Source organism: Salvelinus fontinalis, unplaced genomic scaffold (assembly GCF_029448725.1).
Source record: "Salvelinus fontinalis isolate EN_2023a unplaced genomic scaffold, ASM2944872v1 scaffold_0583, whole genome shotgun sequence".
Classification (NCBI taxonomy): Eukaryota; Metazoa; Chordata; class Actinopteri; order Salmoniformes; family Salmonidae; genus Salvelinus; species Salvelinus fontinalis.
Window position 1 is genome coordinate 38,007 of NW_026600792.1, and position 19,494 is coordinate 57,500.

The 19,494-nt window shown below is 44.1% G+C and overlaps 1 protein-coding gene across 4 annotated transcripts in view; it reads left to right on the forward strand.

The window, feature by feature from the left end:
• The window catches only part of LOC129846540 (DNA annealing helicase and endonuclease ZRANB3-like), an 81,632-nt gene that overhangs the window by 5,968 nt on the left and 56,170 nt on the right, over positions 1 to 19,494 (forward strand). For all 4 annotated transcript variants that reach the window (XM_055914473.1, XM_055914474.1, XM_055914472.1 and 1 more), the window contains exons 4-10: positions 4,024 to 4,042; positions 4,367 to 4,545; positions 7,603 to 7,834; positions 8,461 to 8,546; positions 9,534 to 9,705; positions 14,273 to 14,407; positions 16,091 to 16,210. In XM_055914473.1, coding sequence (XP_055770448.1) covers positions 4,024 to 4,042; positions 4,367 to 4,545; positions 7,603 to 7,834; positions 8,461 to 8,546; positions 9,534 to 9,705; positions 14,273 to 14,407; positions 16,091 to 16,210 — 943 coding nt within the window. The remainder of the gene's footprint in view (positions 1 to 4,023; positions 4,043 to 4,366; positions 4,546 to 7,602; positions 7,835 to 8,460; positions 8,547 to 9,533; positions 9,706 to 14,272; positions 14,408 to 16,090; positions 16,211 to 19,494) is intronic.

A 19,494-nucleotide genomic window follows, 5' to 3' on the forward strand; every position in this document is an offset into this window, starting at 1 on the left:
GACTTGTCCTGAAGCCACTCCTTCATTGTCTTGGCTGTGTGCTTAGGGTCGTTGTCTTGTTGGAAGGTGAACCTTCGCCCCAGTCTGAGGACCTGAGTGCTTTGGAGCAGGTTTTCATCAAGGATCTCTCTGTACTTTACTCTGTTCATCTTTCCCTCGATCCTGACTAGTCTCCCAGTCCCTGCTGCTGAACAACCTTCCCGCAGCATGATGCTGCCACCACCACCATGCTTCACCTTAGGGATGGTGCCAGGTTTCCTCCAGATGTGACACTTGGCATTCAGTTGAAGAAACATCTCAAGGATGATCAATGGAAATAGGATGCACCTCAGCTCAATTTTGAGTCATAGCAAAGGGTCTGAATACTTATGTAAATAAGGTATTTCAGTTTTTTATTTGTAAAACATTTGCAAAAATGTCACTTTGTCATTATGGGGTATTGTGTGTAGACTGATGAGGAAAAACATGTATTTACTCCATTTTAGAATAAGGCTGTAACGTAAGAAAATGTGGAAAAGGGGAAGGGGTCTGAATTCTTTCCGAATTCACTGTAGATACTATCTGAAAAAGAAGTGCTAGAAAGAGTGTTGGTGGAATCCGTTATGAACAGGGAGGTGTGGATAAAGCCTGTTTTGTAAAGGCTGGTGGAGGGAACAGGCTAACAGCTTATAACCTTGTGAGCAGGGTAATAAAACTGTCATCATTGATCTGTGGAGCTACTACACTTAGAATTGCAAAGGGAGGAAGCTGTGGTGTGATTATTATTGAATTGGCAGTGGCTCTGTTGTATCCAACTGATGGACAGACCTGACTGGAAATCAGACCTCTTATTTGTGATGATATTGCTTATGTCATAATACATTTAGCAATATCAACATGATTCTTAGTTTGAAATGGTGACCATAGTCTAGGCTATATTGTTACTGCACACTCACTAGACTATATATATATATTTACACACAGTGCTGTGAAAAAGTATTTGCCCCTTCCTGATTTTTTTATTTTTTTTGCACATTTGTCACACTTAAATGTTTCAGATCATCAAACAAATTGTAATATTACACAAAGATAATCAGGAAGGGGACAAATATTTTTTCACAGCAGTGTGTGTGTGTCAATGTCTTTAGAAAGTATTCATACCCCTTGACTTATTCCACATTTTGTTGTGTTAGTGTTACGTTCCCCAGCAAGAATGTCTCTCAAACAGAAGGGGGAACTAACAGTCACTGACAACAGCCGAAACAGGTGGGTTTTAGGAGGGCTTCTGAAAGACATTCAGGGGGGTGTCTACTGAGAGTTGACTAGCAACAACTGGGACCTAAAAGACACCCACCATGAGCGCCAACTAAATTTGCCCAAGAACAGGCAAACAAAAGGAAAACCCCACCAAACTTAGACAGGAAACAAACTAAACATCAGATGAAGGAATGTTTGTGTAAAAATCACAATAGTGAGCACCAACTGAAGGTGTTAACCTTTAGGTGAGAGTTTCAAATCCTTGGTGTTTTTGGACCATGATATTTTGTTGGTGATGTGGACACCAAGGAACTTGAACTCTTGACCCTCTCCACTGCAGCCCCGTCGATGTTAATGGGGGCCTGTTTGGCCCTCCTTTTCCTGTAGTCCACGATCAGCTCCTTTGTTTTGCTCACATTGAGGGAGAGAGTGTGGTGCCAGGACAACAACGTCAGGTCTCTGACCACCTCCCTATAGGCTGTCTCATCGTTGTTGATCAGGCCTACCACTGTTGTGTCGTCAGCAAACCTAATGATTGTGTTGGAGTCATGCTTGGCAACGCAGTCGTGGGTGAACAGGGAGTACAGGAGGGGACTAAGCACACACCCCTGCATGCCGCATAACATGATGCTGCCACCACCATGCTTCACGGTAGGGACGGTGTTAGACGAGTGATGCGCTGTTCCTGGTTTTCTCCAGACATAGCGCTTTGCATTCAGGCCGAAGAGTTCAATTTCAGTCTCGTCAGACCACAGAATCTTTTGCCTTATGATCTCAGTCTCAGGTGCCTTTTTGCAAACTCCAGTTGTGCTGTCAAGTGCCTTTTTTTCAGGAGTGGCTTCCGTCTGGCCACTATCCCATGAAGCCCAGATTGGTGAAGTGCTGTAGATAGACTGTTGTTCTTCTGGCATGTTCTCCCATCTCAGCCAAGGAACTCTGTACTTTTTTCAGTGGTCATTGAGTTCTTGGTCACCTCTCTGACCAAGGTCCTTCTTGCCCAGTTGTTCAGTTTTGTGTCAGAGGGCCAGCTGTAGACAGAGTCTGAGTAGTTCCATCATTCTCTCAATGATGGAGACCACTGTGCTCTTGGAATCAATTGTTTTATACCCTACCCCAGATATATGCCTCATCACAATTGTATCTTGGAGCTCTACGGACAGTTCCCTGGACTTCAGGATATAGTTCCTGCTCTGACATGCACTGTCATCTATGGGACCTTAGAAAGAAACCCACCTGTCTATATATGTCCAAACAATTGAATTGGCCAAAGGTGGACTCCAGTCAAGTTGTGGTGACGTCTCATTGTTGATCAAAGGAAATTGGATGCACCTGAGCTCAATTGGGAGTGTCATAGCAAAGGGGTGTGGATACTTACAGTGTGTAAATTTAGATATTTCTGTATTTCATTTTCAGTAAATTAGCAACTTTCTAAAAGCATGTTTTTACTAAGTCATTATGGGTATTGTGTGTAGATGGGTGAGAGAAATTCAGGCTGTAACACAAAATGTGGAATAAGTTAAGGGGTCTGAATACTCCCTGAAGACACTGTACATACATATTCACACACTACATTGACACTCCCACACAAAACCCACACACATTCATATACACTACACATGCTAACACACACACACATACTGACACAACACAAACGCACGTGCACACACACACACACTTTTACACTCATCATTGTTACTGCTACTGTTCTTTATTTTACTCTTAATATTATCTATCCTGATGTCTAGTCACTTTACCCTGCCTTCATGTACATATCTACCTCAAATACCTTATTATTATCTATCCTGATGTCTAGTCACTTCACCCTGCCTTCATGTACATATCCACCTCAAATACCTTATTATTATCTATCCTGATGTCTAGTCACTTTACCCTGCCTTCATGTACATATCCACCTCAAATACCTTATTATTAACTATCCTGATGCCTAGTCACTTTACCCTGCCTTCATGTACATATCTACCTCAAATACCATATTATTATCTATTCTGATGTCTAGTCACTTTACCCTGCCTTCATGTACATATCTACCTCAAATACCGTATTATTATCTATCCTGATGTCTAGTCACTTCACCCTGCCTTCATGTACATATCCACCTCAAATACCTTATTATTAACTATCCTGATGCCTAGTCACTTTACCCTGCCTTCATGTACATATCTACCTCAAATACCATATTATTATCTATCCTGATGTCTAGTCACTTTACCCTGCCTTCATGTACATATCTACCTCAAATACCGTATTATTATCTATCCTGATGTCTAGTCACTTTACCCTGCCTTCATGTACATATCTACCTCAAATACCGTATTATTATCTATCCTGATGTCTAGTCACTTTACCCTGCCTTCATGTACATATCTACCTCAAATACCTTATTATTATCTATCCTGATGCCTAGTCACTTTACCCTGCCTTCATGTACATATCTACCTCAAATACCTCGTACCTCTGCACATTGATCTGGTACTGGTACTTCCTGTATATAGTTGTACATAGATCTGGTACTTCCTGTATAACTCCATTCTTGTGTATTTAATTATATTCCTCTTGTGTTACAATTTTTTATTTGTATTAATATTTTTAAACTGCGTTGTTGGGAAGGGCTCGTAAACAAGCATTACACGGTAAAGTCTACACCCGTTGTATTCGGCGCATGTGACCAATCCATTTTGATTTGATTGCTAGTGCAATATTGCGTGAATACATGAAGTATTCTGTGTCCTCCACTCTCAACCCCTGTCGTTCTCTTCTCTGTTTCAGGTGTATGATCGCAGATGAGGTAAGCCGTGAAGCACACACAACCCAACTCCCCAGTCCTATCAAATCTATTTTCCTCAAATAATATATGCTATGCTCCCTCTGAATTAATTTGTCAAGTTTAAGAAACCTTCCTAGCCATGTAATCATTTTTGACACAAAGTCATTCTAGAATCTATTGGTGTCTCAGAATTTCACGAACACTCCATCACATGCTGTTTGCTTACTTTTGAGCCAGGCAATGATTGTGTTAGGTTTCTTTTGTTTTTGAAATGAGTTTTCATCGATTATACACATACATCATTGTTTTCATCCTCCATATTGTATTGTTAATCCTCTTCTCCAGATGGGTCTGGGGAAGACGGTTCAGGCTATCTCTGTGGCCTACGCCTACAGACAGGAGTGGCCTCTGCTCATCGTGGTGCCCTCCTCTCTAAAGTACCTCTGGATCGAGGAGATGGAGAGGTGGATACCTGAGCTCAACCCTGGAGATATTAACCTGGTGGAGACCAAGAGGGACACGCTGTACGTTACCCCATGTTAACTTCACCTGGACTCTGGTCTGTTTTTCCTACGCTGCTTGGCTGTGGTCCTGCTTTCCCTACTGAAGTTCTCCACCTGTTAAAATGCAGGTTCAGGTTTTTCCTTTGTTCTGGAGGCACCTCTGCAAAGTGGTCACTAACTAGCACAGCCACAAAGTCATCAACTCTTAAACCTAACCTTAACCACACTGCTAACACTAATGTCTAACCCTAACCACACTGCTAACCCTAATGTCTAACCCTAACCACACTGCTAACCCTAATGTCTAACCCTAACCACACTGCTAACCCTAATGTCTAACCCTAACCACACTGCTAACCCTAATGTCTAACCCTAACCACACTGCTAACCCTAATGTCTAACTCTAACCTTAACCACACTGCTAACCCTAATGTTTAACCCTAACCACACTGCTAACCCTAATGTCTAACCTTAACCACACTGCTAACCCTAATGTCTAACCCTAACCTTAGCCACACTGCTAACCCTAATGTCTAACCCTAACCACACTGCTAACCCTAATGTCTAACCCTAACCTTAGCCACACTGCTAACCCTAATGTCTAACCCTAACCTTAGCCACACTGCTAACCCTAATGTCTAACCTTAACCACACTGCTAACCCTAATGTCTAACCTTAACCACACTGCTAACCCTAATGTCTAACCTTAACCACACTGCTAACCCTAATGTCTAACCTTAACCACACTGCTAACCCTAATGTCTAACCTTAACCACACTGCTAACCCTAACCTTAACCACACTGCTAACCCTAATGTTTAACCCTAACCACACTGCTAACCCTAATGTCTAACCCTAACCACACTGCTAACCCTAATGTCTAACCCTAACCCTAATGTCTAACCTTAACCACACTGCTAACCCTAATGTCTAACCCTAACCTTAGCCACACTGCTAACCCTAATGTCTAACCATAACCACACTGCTAACACTAATGTCGAACCTTAACCACACTGCTAACCCTAATGTCTAACCTTAACCACACTGCTAACCCTAATGTCTAACCCTAACCTTAGCCACACTGCTAACCCTAATGTCTAACCCTAACCACACTGCTAACCCTAATGTCTAACCCTAACCTTAGCCACACTGCGAACCCTAATGTCTAACCTTAGCCACACTGCTAACCCTAATGTCTAACCCTAATGTCTAACCCTAATGTCTAACCCTAACCCTAATGTCTAACCCTAATGTCTAACCTTAACCACACTGCTAACCCTAATGTCTAACCCTAACCACACTGCTAACTCTAATGTCTAACCTTAGCCACACTGCTAACCCTAATGTCTAACCATAACCACACTGCTAACCCTAATGTCTAACCCTAACCTTAACCACACTGCTAACCCTAATGTCTAACCTTAACCACACTGCTAACCCTAATGTCTAACCATAACCACACTGCTAACCCTAATGTCTAACCCTAACCTTAGCCACACTGCTAACCCTAATGTCTAACCTAAATCACACTGCTAACCCTAATGTCTAACCTTAGCCACACTGCTAACCCTAATGTCTAACCTTAGCCACACTGCTAACCCTAATGTCTAACCTTAACCACACTGCTAACCCTAATGTCTAACCCTAACCACACTGCTAACCCTAATGTCTAACCCTAACCACACTGCTAACCCTAATGTCTAACCCTAACCACACTGCTAACCCTAATGTCTAACCTTAACCTTAACCACACTGCTAACCCTAATGTCTAACCTTAACCTTAACCACACTGCTAACCCTAATGTTTAACCCTAACCACACTGCTAACCCTAATGTCTAACCCTAACCACACTGCTAACCCTAATGTCTAACCTTAGCCACACTGCTAACCCTAATGTCTAACCCTAACCACACTGCTAACCCTAATGTCTAACCCTAACCACACTGCTAACCCTAATGTCTAACCCTAACCACACTGCTAACCCTAATGTCTAACCCTAACCACACTGCTAACCCTAATGTCTAACCTTAACCTTAACCACACTGCTAACCCTAATGTCTAACCTTAACCTTAACCACACTGCTAACCCTAATGTTTAACCCTAACCACACTGCTAACCCTAATGTCTAACCCTAACCACACTGCTAACCCTAATGTCTAACCTTAGCCACACTGCTAACCCTAATGTCTAACCCTAACCACACTGCTAACCCTAATGTCTAACCCTAACCACACTGCTAACCCTAATGTCTAACCCTAACCACACTGCTAACCCTAATGTCTAACCCTAACCACACTGCTAACCCTAATGTCTAACTATAACCTTCAATTAAGACCAAAAAGCTCATTTTTGTTTTCATGATTTTTACAACATAGTACATGTTGACTTTGCAGCTGGTCTATCTAAGGGAGATCTTTCAGTTCTTGCTCCTGGACAAGACCCATGACAATAAACGTTAACCTGCAGTATAAAATTGTAAATGTGCAAATTGATATTTTAATTCCTGCTAAATTAATGTCTATTTTCTCAATCAATTTAGTTCAAGTTGACAGTATCAGTACAACAGCAGTCAATGTTTTCACTGTTAGAGATTATTGATCATCGGTGTGTCTCTGTCTACAGAGGCAGTACGGTAACAGTGTTGGGTTACAGGCAGCTCACCACAGACCCATTATAACCCACTATAACCCATACATAACACATTATAACCCCCTGTGTGTGTTATATAGGGGGATCAGTAGCAGTACGGTAACAGTGTTGGGTTACAGGCAGCTCACCACAGACCCATTATAACACACTATAACCCATACATAACACATTATAACCCTCTGTGTGTGTTATATAGGGGGATCAGTAGCAGTAAGGTAACAGTGTTGGGTTACGGGCTGCTCACCACAGACCCATTATAACCCACTATAACCCATACATAACACATTATAACCCTCTGTGTGTATTATATAGGGGGATCAGTAGCAGTAAGGTAACAGTGTTGGGTTACGGGCTGCTCACCACAGACCCATTATAACCCACTATAACCCATACATAACACATTATAACCCTCTGTGTGTGTTATATAGGGGGATCAGTAGCAGTAAGGTAACAGTGTTGGGTTACGGGCTGCTCACCACAGATGCACGCCCCCTGGTGGAGGCTCTGACCAGACAGAGGTTTAATGTGGTGGTGGTGGATGAATCCCACTACCTCAAGTCCAGGAACGCAGCCAGGTCTAAGATACTGGTACCACTCATCCAGAACGCCAAGCGGGCCATCCTACTGACGGGCACCCCGGCCCTGGGACGGCCAGAGGAGGTACGGTACCCCCGAAGGTCCAAGCGTCCGAACACACGCCTTCCCCCGATCACACATTTCTGTTCTATTCTGACATTTCAACCAGCTTGGCCCGCTGGGATCCTATCATTCCTTTTGTCTGCCTTCAGTCTTTCACAGACACAGATATGTATTGAACCTGTCCTAGAGGAAGCATGAAGGGCTGGTTGAATACAGATGGTCTGGGATTTAAAGGGTCTAGAAACCATTGCAGCTCTGTTCTTTCTGTAGTATTTATAACTTTAAAATGACACACACACCACACCACACAGAGCCCGTGCCAGAGAAGCAGCATCCCTCCCTTCCACCCACACGTTACTATTGTTCACTACACCAAACCTTTCATTTCCCTGTGTAACAGCAGAGGATTCTTGGCTCCACTGTGCTGCTGCAGTGCTTTGATGAGGACAGACACAGTGGCTGTAGTTATTCACATGGCTGCTGCCTGAAAAGCTCCATTTGAATAATTGTCCATTATTATCATCATGGCAGAAATGTTCCGTTTAGTGCCTTGAAGAGTGATGGTTAGAATGGAGGGGGCAGAACACACCTGCCACACCTCTCTCTCTCTCTCTCACACACACATTCCATCTATTATGTTTCCACAGCTCTTTATGCAGATAGAGGCTCTCTATCCTAGGATGTTTGGAACGTGGAGTGACTATGCCAAACAATACTGTAACGCCCACTACAGGTAATGCCCTACACACACATACAAACACACACACACAGTAATATTGACCATTGGCATGGTGAAAATGCTACATCCTCCACTTTCCTCCCAAAATGACAAACAGCAGTGTGTACATACTGGGCAGTCGCATAATGACACTGCAGCAGATAGACACACTGACCCAAACCCTGGTGTCTGTCCCTCCCAGGTTGCTTGGTAACAGGAGACAGTGGGACTGTTATTATCTGTCCCTCCCAGGTTGCTTGGTAACAGGAGACAGTGGGACTGTTATTGTCTGTCCCTCTCGGGTTCCTTGGTAACAGGAGACAGTGGGACTGTTATTATCTGTCCCTCCCAGGTTGCTTGGTAACAGGAGACAGTGGGACTGTTATTATCTGTCCCTCCCAGGTTGCTTGGTAACAGGAGACAGTGGGACTGTTATTATCTGTCCCTCTCGGGTTCCTTGGTAACAGGAGACAGTGGCACTGTTATTATCTGTCCCTCCCAGGTTCCTTGGTAACAGGAGACAGTGGGACTGTTATTATCTGTCCCTCTCAGGTTGCTTGGTAACAGGAGACAGTGGGACTGTTATTATCTGTCCCTCTCGGGTTCCTTGGTAACAGGAGACAGTGGGACTGTTATTATCTGTCCCTCCCAGGTTCCTTGGTAACAGGAGACAGTGGGACTGTTATTATCTGTCCCTCCCAGGTTGCTTGGTAACAGGAGACAGTAGGACTGTTATTATCTGTCCCTCTCAGGTTGCTTGGTAACAGGAGACAGTGGGACTGTTATTATCTGTCCCTCCCAGGTTGCTTGGTAACAGGAGACAGTGGGACTGTTATTGTCTGTCCCTCTCGGGTTCCTTGGTAACAGGAGACAGTGGGACTGTTATTATCTGTCCCTCCCAGGTTGCTTGGTAACAGGAGACAGTGGGACTGTTATTGTCTGTCCCTCTCGGGTTCCTTGGTAACAGGAGACAGTGGGACTGTTATTATCTGTCCCTCCCAGGTTCCTTGGTAACAGGAGACAGTGGGACTGTCGTGGTGCCTCTCATCTAGAGGAACTCCACCAGCGTCTCAGTGAGATCATGATCCGGAGGCTGAAGGTCCAGGTCCTCCCCCAGCTACCCCCCAAAATACGCCAGCGCATCCCCTTCGACCTGCCCAAAGACGCTGCCAAGGTAACGGACGGACGGACAGACAGGCATACAGACCGAAACACACACATACACGGTGACAAACGGACGGACGGACCCCTCTAGGCAGAGGGGACGAGGTGCTAAATATTCTGAAAATATCCCCTCATTATCATATCTCTCTCTCACACTTCCCCACCCTCCCTCTCTTGCTCTCCCATCCTGTTGCTCGGCAATGGTATCCAATTTACACTAATTATCATTTTATCTCCCATTGCCATATGGTTTTTATTTCAGTCTTGCCCTTTTCCGTTCATAAGTAAATTAGTCTTTCATACTGATCAGCACTAGCTGTCTGTTCTATAAAACTGAATTACCTCAAATCAAATGTATTTATATAGCCCTTCTTACATCTGCTGATATCTCAAAGTGCTGTACAGAAACCCAGCCTAAAACCCCAAACAGCAAGCAATGCAGGTGTAGAAGCACGGTTATTAGGAAAAACTCCCTAGAAAGGCCAGAACCTAGGACGAAACCTAGAGAGGAACCAGGCCAAAAGGGGTGGCCAGTCCTCTTCTGGCTGTGCCGGGTGGAGATTATAACAGAACATGGCCAAGATGTTCAAATGTTCATAGATGACCAGCATGGTCAAATAATAAAAATCACAGTGGATGTCGAGGGTACAAAAGGTCAGCACCTCAGGAGTAAATGTCAGTTGTCTTTTCATAGTCGATCATTCAGAGTATCTCTACCGCTCCTGCTGTCTCTAAAGAGTTGAAAACAGCAGGTCTGGGACAGGTAGCACGTCTGGTGAACAGGTCAGGGTTCCATAGCCGCAGGCAGAACAGTTGAAACTGGAGCAGCAGCAAGGCCAGGTGGACTGGGAACAGCAAGGAGTCATCAGGCCAGGTAGTCCTGAGGCATGGTCCTAGGGCTCAGGTCCTCCGAGAGAGAGAAAGAGAGAATTAGAGAGAGCATACTTACATTCACACAGGACACCAGATAAGACAGGAGAAATACTCCAGATATAACAGACTGACCCTAGCTTCCCGACACATAAACTACTGCAGCATAAATACTGGAGGCTGAGACAGGAGTTGTCGGGAGACACTGTGGCCCCATCCCATATACCACTGTACCCTGTGAGCTCTGTACCCTGTGAGCTCTATAGCTCTGTACCCTGTGAGTTCTATATCCTGTGAGCTCTATAGCTCTATACCCTGTGAGTTCTATATCCTGTGAGCTCTAGAGCTCGATACCGTGCGAACTCTAAACTCTATACTCTGAGCTGTATAAACTCCATAATCTCTGAACTAGCTCTCTAGTCTAGTGTGTAAACTCTGTGAGCTCTATACCCTGTAAGCTCTATAGCTCTCTACCCTGTGAGCTCTATAAACTCAGTGTGAACTCCATAATCTCTGAGCAAGCCTCTGTGAGCTCTCTAATAGTGTGTAAACTACTCTGTAAGCTCCACTCTCCGCTAGCCTCTGTATGAGCTCTCTAGTCTAGTGTGTAAACTTTACTCGTGAGCTCTAAACTCGGTGCCCTCCATCCTCCGCTACGCTCTTCTCATCTCTGTGCTGCTGTATAAGGTTGAAGTAATGAGGTAGAACTCATCCTCTGTTCCCTCTCATCCTCTGTTACCTCTGTCAGCCAGAAGAATGCATGGCCTCTTTTTTTTCTCTCTGATCTCTCTCTCTCTCTCTCTCTCTGGTCTCTCTCTCTCTCTCTCTCTCTCTCTCTCTCTCTCTGATCTCTCTCTCTCTCTCTGATCTCTCTCTCTGGTCTCTCTCTCTCTCTCTCTCTCTCTCTCTCTGATCTCTCTCTCTGGTCTCTCTCTCTCTCTCTCTCTCTCTCTCTCTCTGGTCTCTCTCTCTCTCTCTCTCTCTCTGATCTCTCTCTCTCTGATCTCTCTCTCTCTCTCTCTCTCTCTCTCTCTCTCTGGTCTCTCTCTCTCTGGTCTCTCTCTCTCTCTCTGATCTCTCTCTCTCAGTACAAAGAGACCTCACCTGCTGCTGCATTCCAAAATCACATGCGGTTGACTCTCTCACACACACACACACACACACACACACACACACTCTCCTCAGCCTACGCTCTCCACTGGCTGGCTAATATAAGGACTGTATGTATGCAGTCAGTGTGAATGAAATAATGAATATATGCATGTATGGGGTTTATATGCAGTGCATTCAGAAAGTATTCAGACCCCTCGACTTTTTCCACATTTTGTTACGTTACAGCCTTATTCTAAAATCAATTACATTTTTTTAAAATCCTCAGCAATCTACATAATACCCCATAATGACAAAGCAAAAACTGTTTTTTAGAAATGTTTGCAAATGTATTAAAAATAAAAAACAAATACTTTATTTACATACATATTCAAACCCTTTGATATGAGGCTCAGCTGCATCCTGTTTCCATTGATCATCCTTGAGATGTTTCTACAACTTGATTGGAGTCCACCTGTGGTAAATTCAATTGGTTGGACATGATTTGGAAAGGCACACACCTGTCTATATAAGGTCCCACAGTTGACAGTGCATATCAGAGGCACAGGAGTTGTCCATAGAGCTCCGAGACAGGATTGTGTCGAGGCACAGATCTGGAGAAGGGCCTTGGTTAGGGAGGTGACCAAGAACCCGATAGTCACTCTGACAGAGCTCTAGAGTTCCTCTGTGGAGATGGGAAAACCTTCCAGAAGGACAACCATCTCTGCAGCACTCCACCAATCAAGCCTTTATGGTAGAGTGGCCAGATCTGGTCTGATGAAACCAGGATGGAATCTTTGGCCTGAATACCAAGTGTCAAGTCTAGAGGAAAACTGGAACCATCCCTACGGTGAAGCATGGTGGTGGCAGCATCATGCTGTGGGGATGTTTTTCAGCGGCAGGGACTGGGAGACTAGTCAGGATTGAGGGAAAGATGAACGGTCGAAGTACTCAGGTCCTCAGATTGGGGCGAAGGTTCACCTTCCAATAGGACAACGACCACACAGCCAAGACAACGCAGGAGTGGCTTCAGGACAAGTCTCTGAATGTTCCTCAGTGGCTCAACCAGAGCCTGGACTTGAACCCGATCGAACATCTCTGAAGAGACCTGAAAATCGCTGTCCAGTGATGCTCACCATCGAACCTGACAGAGCTTAAGAGGATCTGCAGAGAAGAATGGGAGAAACTCCCCAAATACAGGTGTGCCAAGCTTGTAGCATCATACCCAAGAAGACTTGAGGCTGTAATCGCTGCCAAAGGTGCTTCAACAAAGTACTGAGTAAAGGGTCTGAATACTTATGTAAATGTCATATTTCAGTTTTCTATTTTTAATAAATTAGCAAACATTTCTAAACTGTTTTTGCTTTGTCATTATGGGGTATTGTGGGTAGATTTGAAGGAGAAAAATAACAATTGAATCCATTTTAAATAAAGGTGAAATAAAAAAATACTTAAAAAAATACTTGCAAATGGGTTTTGCCTCAGATTTGTACAATTCAGATGTATCTGTTGTCTTCTCAGAGCTGCTTCGTACTGCCTTTCTACAGAAATACCCCCTAACTGCCTTAAATACTCCTTCGTACTGCCTTTCTACAGTAATACCCCTAACTCCCTTAAATACTCCTTCCTACTGCCTTTCTACAGTAACTCCCCTAAATACTCCTTCGTACTGCCTTTCTACAGTAACTCCCCTAAATACTCCTTCGTACTGCCTTTCTACAGTAACTCCCCTAAATACTCCTTCATACTGCCTTTCTACAGTAACTCCCCTAAATACTCCTTCATACTGCTGTTGTACAGTAACTCCCCTTGTACAGTAACTCCCCTAAATACTCCTTCGTACTGCCTTTCTACAGTAATACCCCTAACTCCCCTAAATACTCCTTCGTACTGCCTTTCTACAGTAATACCCCTAACTCCCCTAAATACTCCTTTGTACTGCCTTTCGACAGTAATACCCCTAACTCCCCTAAATACTCCTTCATACTGCCATTGTACAGTAACTCCCCTAAATACTCCTTCGTACTGCCATTCTACAGTAACTCCCCTAAATACTCCTTCATACTGCCATTGTACAGTAACTCCCCTAAATACTCCTTCATACTGCCATTCTACAGTAATACCCCTAAATACTCCTTCATACTGCCTTTCTACAGTAACTCCCCTAAATACTCCTTCATACTGCCATTCTACAGTAACTCCCCTAAATACTCCTTCGTACTGTCGTTGTACAGTACATCCCCTTGTACAGTAACTCCCCAGAATACTCATTGTGTTTCACCTTGAGAGCAGACTGTGTGATTTATTGTGTTGGGCTAGTGTGTTCTCCGTCTTCAACATCCCCTTGTCACAATCCAGCTATAATTGGGCTAGCCCATGTGACCTACCTAGGCACTACTGACGTGAGGAGAGGAGAGGAGCAGCGTCTTTGGGAATTGTCTTGTCTTTCTTTTTCTCCTTCCTCCTTTCTCTCCACCTGGAGGAGGAAAAGTAGGGTACCATCCACAGCAACATGTTCTGCCCTTATAGCTGCAAACAGAAGATGGGAAAGCGAAAGAAAGAGACAGGCCTTTTGACGTGTGTGTGTGTGTGGTGTGTGTGTGTGTGTGTGTGTGCAGGAGGCGAGCGGCAGCTTGGAGGAGTGGGAGCGCCTGATGAGGACGATGGGTTCGGGGGTCTCTGCCACGGACAACCCCTTCGCTGAAGTCATGGGGCTCGTGACACGCATGTACAAACAGACCGCCATCGCTAAGGTACAGTGTGTATATACACACACAGGCACCTAACCCCGTCCTGGCCCAGCACTTCTGCACCGTTCTAGAAAAGAGTCTCTCTCTCTCTGTGTCTCTGTCTCTGTCTCTGTCTCTCTGTAGAGAGGTTGTTTGTTGAAGGGCGGTGTCAAAAGGTGACAAGCATGTTTTTTTTCTTCTCCTCAGATGCAAGGCCCTCCGTCCCATAGGTTATTATGCTTCACATTACTCAGAGCGCATCGCCATGGGAACAGAGTGAAGGTCTGCCACCCCTTAGTGAAAGCGTTCTGGCTGGCCATCATAACTCTGGACAGCCATAACTGTGGCCTTTCAATTTCTCAGTTTTTTTCTAAAGTAAACCTTTTGGACACAGCAGACCGAACCCAAATATAGCGGAACCTTTCCAAGGTGTTACTTCTCATGTGGTTGCCATGGTAACACCACCAGGCAAGAATGTCAGCCGTTAACTTCCAGGTGACTTTAAGTGAAGGAAGCTGACTTGGTACGCAGGATACAAACGTTTTTCAACAGAAAACAGAAAACAAGCACAGATAGTACCTCCACCTGTCTCGCTCCGTTTTGGACAGTTTTACGTTTGTTAGGTGTCTAACTGAACATGACCCAGGCTCCTCTGTAATAAGGATCCTGCACCAAGGTTAACAAAGCCTCAGACAGCCTCAGCCTGCTGAACGTAATCAGCGGAGGAATCCTTCCTCACCGGTTGGCTTGTTTCGCTCCGTCTTGTTTGCTGATTGGCTTTTCTCTCAGTTTCCCTTCCTCCTCCTCCGCTTGATTAAAGTTCACCGTTGCGTCGCTGTAGACGGGTCATCCTCCTGTCTCATTTCCTCGCCCATCCCTTTCGGTTGGCTGCTGCTTCACACACACTGACAGAAAATAACGTTTTGGAGGGGTGAGTGGATACACACACACACCCATCTCATGTCACTTCTGAAGCGGATGTGAATGCCTGGCGAGTGGACCATGGATGCTTCCCAAATCGCACCCTATTCCCTACATGGTGCACTACTTTTGACCAGAGCTCTATGGGCCCTGGTCAAAAGTAGTGCACTACATGGGGAATAGGGTGTCATTTTGGGACCGAGTTTGGCAGTGTGGAGGGGGACAGGGTTTTTATTTTTACCCCGTCTACCAGCAGCAGCAGATGCTCCCAATTACCCAGAGACCCTGCTGCCTCTGATGATGGACTTTAAAGAGAGATAACATATCACTGCTTCAGTGGACAGGAAGTTTGTGTTGCACTAATTAAACTTCTGCAGAGTTAAAAGCAACCCAGTAATGAGAAGTTTCCATTAGCAGATGGAGGAGGGGGCTTCTAGCTAGACCTGCTTAGACCTACTTTCATTATCCCCCTCTGAGAGGAAAGGCCTTCTGATAATTAACAGTCCAAGTCTCTAGGTGAGCGAGCAGAGACTGGTGACAGAGGTCTGAAGTCCAGGAGGTGTGTGGCATGTGGACAGCAGGACAGGACTGTCGATTGGGGGGGGTGTATCGTATAAGTGGTCCTTCAAGACAAATATATGTGAAGTCTTGAGTATGTGTCTCATAGCAATTCATGATTAATTCCCTTCCATTGGTTGATTTCCCCTGTATGGCCTTCGCATAGAGATGTATTCTAATATGTTGTTATTGCATTCCTATTGGCCCCTCTGTGGTGTCCTCCTATAGGCCGGAGCAGTGAAAGACTACATAAAGATGCTGCTGGAAACTGAGAAGTTAAAGTTCCTGGTGTTCGCTCATCACCTGACCATGCTACAGGCATGTAGCGAGGCTGTCATCGAAGCCAAGGTAACTGTTGTTCACTCATCACAACTAATGGACACGCACACCTCTCCCACTGTTCAGCAGCCCCTTCTGTCACAAATTCACCATTAAGGGGCCATCTCTCTCCCTCTCCCTGACACAGCACACAGATGTGCCCTCAGGCACTTTCTCAGACCTGTCAAACTGTTATGGAGATTATTCCATACCAGTCTTCAAATCCTAAAACACTTAAAGGTTGAGGAAGTTACTCTAGAAGCTAGCAGATTCATTACTTACCAACAACAGCTGTAAATTCAACTAAAACTACATCACATTTTGAAGTTGACTTTTCTTGCTTTGTCTAACAACACTTTAATGAATCTAGCAATGTTTTGTGGTTCAGAGTGCAGTATATTTTTTGTTTCTTAGTGAAACATGTTTGCTAGCGAAGGGCTTTGAAGAAAATAAGATTTCAGCTAATAGGGAAAAGTATCTAACAAAATAACTACACTGAATAAAAATACAAAGCAACACGCAACCATTTCAAAGATTTGACTGAGTTACAGTTCACATAAAGAAAACAGTCATGTAAATTTTGTATTTTATTTATTTTTATTTCACCTTTATTTAACCAGGTAGGCTAGTTGAGAACAAGTTCTCATTTACAACTGCGACCTGGCCAAGATAAAGCATAGCAGTGTGAACAGACAACAACACAAATACATTCATTAAGCCCTAATCTATGGATTTCACATGACTGTTGGTCACAGATACCTTAAAAGAAAAAAGAAAAAAGTAGGGGTGTGGATCAGAAAAAGGTCAGTATCTGGTGTGACCACCATTTGCCCCATGCAGCACGACACATCTCCTTCACATAGAGTTGATCCGGTTGTTGATTGGGCAATGCATTATCATACTGAAACATGAGTTGATGGCGGCGGATGAATGGCACGACAATGGGCCTCAGGATCTCGTCACGGTATCTCTGTGCATTCAAATTGCCATCGATAAAATGCAATTGTGTCCGTTGTCCGTAGCTTATGCCTGCCCGTACCATTCACAACATTGACATCAGCAAACTGCTCGCCAATATGACGCCATACACGTGGTCTGCAGTTGTTGGACGTACTGCCAAATTCTCTAAAACGACGTTGGAGGTGGCTTATGCTAGAGAAATGAACATCAAATTCTCTGGCAACAGATCTGGTGGGCATTCCTGCAGTCAGCATGCCAATTGCAAGCTCCCTCAAAACTTGAGACATCTGTGGCATTGTGTTGTGTGACAGAACTGCACATTTTTGAGTGGCCTTTTATTGTCCCCAGCACACGGTGCACCTGTGTAATGATCATGCTGTTTAATCAGCTTCTTGATATGCCACACCTATCAGGTGGATGGATTATCTTGGCAAAGGAGAAATGCTCACTAACAGGGATGTAAACAAATTTGTGCACAAAATTTGAGAGAAATAAGCTTTTTGTGCATATGGAACACACTTTTATTTCAGCTCATGAAACATGGGACCAACACAGTACATGTTGTGTTTATATTTTAGTTCAGTGTTCTACTGGTTAGAAGCTTTAGAACACCTACTCATTCAAGGGTTTTTCTTTATTTTTACTGTTTTGTAGAATAATAGTGAAAACATCAAAACTATGAAATAACACATGAAATTATGTTGTAACCAAAAAAAGTGTTAAATAAAGCAAGATATATTTTAGATTTGAGATTCTTCAAAGTAGCCCCCCTTTGCTTTGATGGCAGCTTTGCACACTCTTGGCATTCTCTCAACCAGCTTCATGAGGTCATCTGGAATCCATTTCAATTAACAGGTGTGCCTTGTTAATTTGTGGAATTTCTTTCCTTAAAACGTTTGAGCCAATCAGTTGTGTTGTGACAAGGTAGGGGTGATATACAGAACATAGCCCTATTTGGTAAAAGACCAAGTTGATATTATGGCAAGAACAGCTCAAATAAGCAAAGATAAATGACAGTCCATCGTTACTTTAAGACATGAAGGTCAGTCAATATGGAACATTTCAAGAAATTTGAATATTTCTTCAAGTACAGTCGATAAAACCATCAAGCGCTATGATGAAACTGGCTGTCATGAGGACCGCCACAGGAAAGGAAGACCCAGAGTTCCCTCTGCTGCAGAGGATAAGTTCATTAGAGTTACCAGCCTCAGAAATTGTAGCCCAAATAAATTCTTCACAGAGTTCAAGTAACAGACACATCTCAACATCAACTGTTGAGAGGAGACTGTGTGAATCAGGCCTTCATGGTCGAATTGCTGCAACGAAACCACTACTAAAGGACACCAATAAGAAGAAGAGACTTGCTTGGGCCAAGAAACAATGGAAGCAATGGACATTAGTGTATATCAAATCGTTTCTGGGTGGGGAGGGGGAAACTTAAAACTAGCTGTTATTGGCAGAGAGGTTTGGAACTCTCTTTGTTATTGGTCTATTAACCAATTTGCCGCCTGGTATGTCCCCAGCCGAAACACCTGCCCATGCAAACCGGTTGATTAGAGGATCCTGTGTAGATTCTATTTTCAACCAGCAACTATGTGGAAATAACACAGATTTTTTTTTTTTTTATCACACTTTTACAGTGTTAGTTTTTATCAACTGTTGTACAATACAAATATACTTTTGACTGCACTGGGCCTTTTAAATCCACAGTTATTTAATTAGATTTTCTGTTGAACAGCAGCCCACCACTGTTTTTGCCATTAAAGCTGAGGGATGGGGCTGGAGAAATGTAACCTTGTGTTCCTACTGGACAGGCGTCACAAAACCCTGATGTTGTCGTCACAGCCCTGTAGGGACCATGATTCCCAGGCGTGGGGGTCATAGACTGTCAGTGTTTACACAACACCAGTGAGTTCCACCCTGTAGCTGCAGGTAACCTAGCAGTTCAGAGCATTGGGCCAGTAACCGAAAGGTTCCAATCCCCGAGCGGACTAGGTGAAAGATCTGCCCTTGAGCAAGGCACTTAACCCAAATTGCTCCTGTAAGTCACTCTGGATAAGAGCGTCGGCTAAATGAATAAAATGTTCAAATGTAAATGCACTCTGTGTGTTTGTCTCCGAGTGCAGAAGGGCAGATACAGTGCAGACAGCAGCAGATACATGTTAGTTTTATGTACGTGTGTGCTTTCCCCTCAAGTCTACACATGTTGAACCAGCCACTGGTAGTGATACCACACACACTTCAAACGGCTTGTGTTTTCACGAGAACAGACTGTCTATGTAGAAACTCAAAGGGAAGGGATCACTGTCGCGACCTCGCTTTCCAACCAAGGAGAGAGGAGATTCAGCAACACT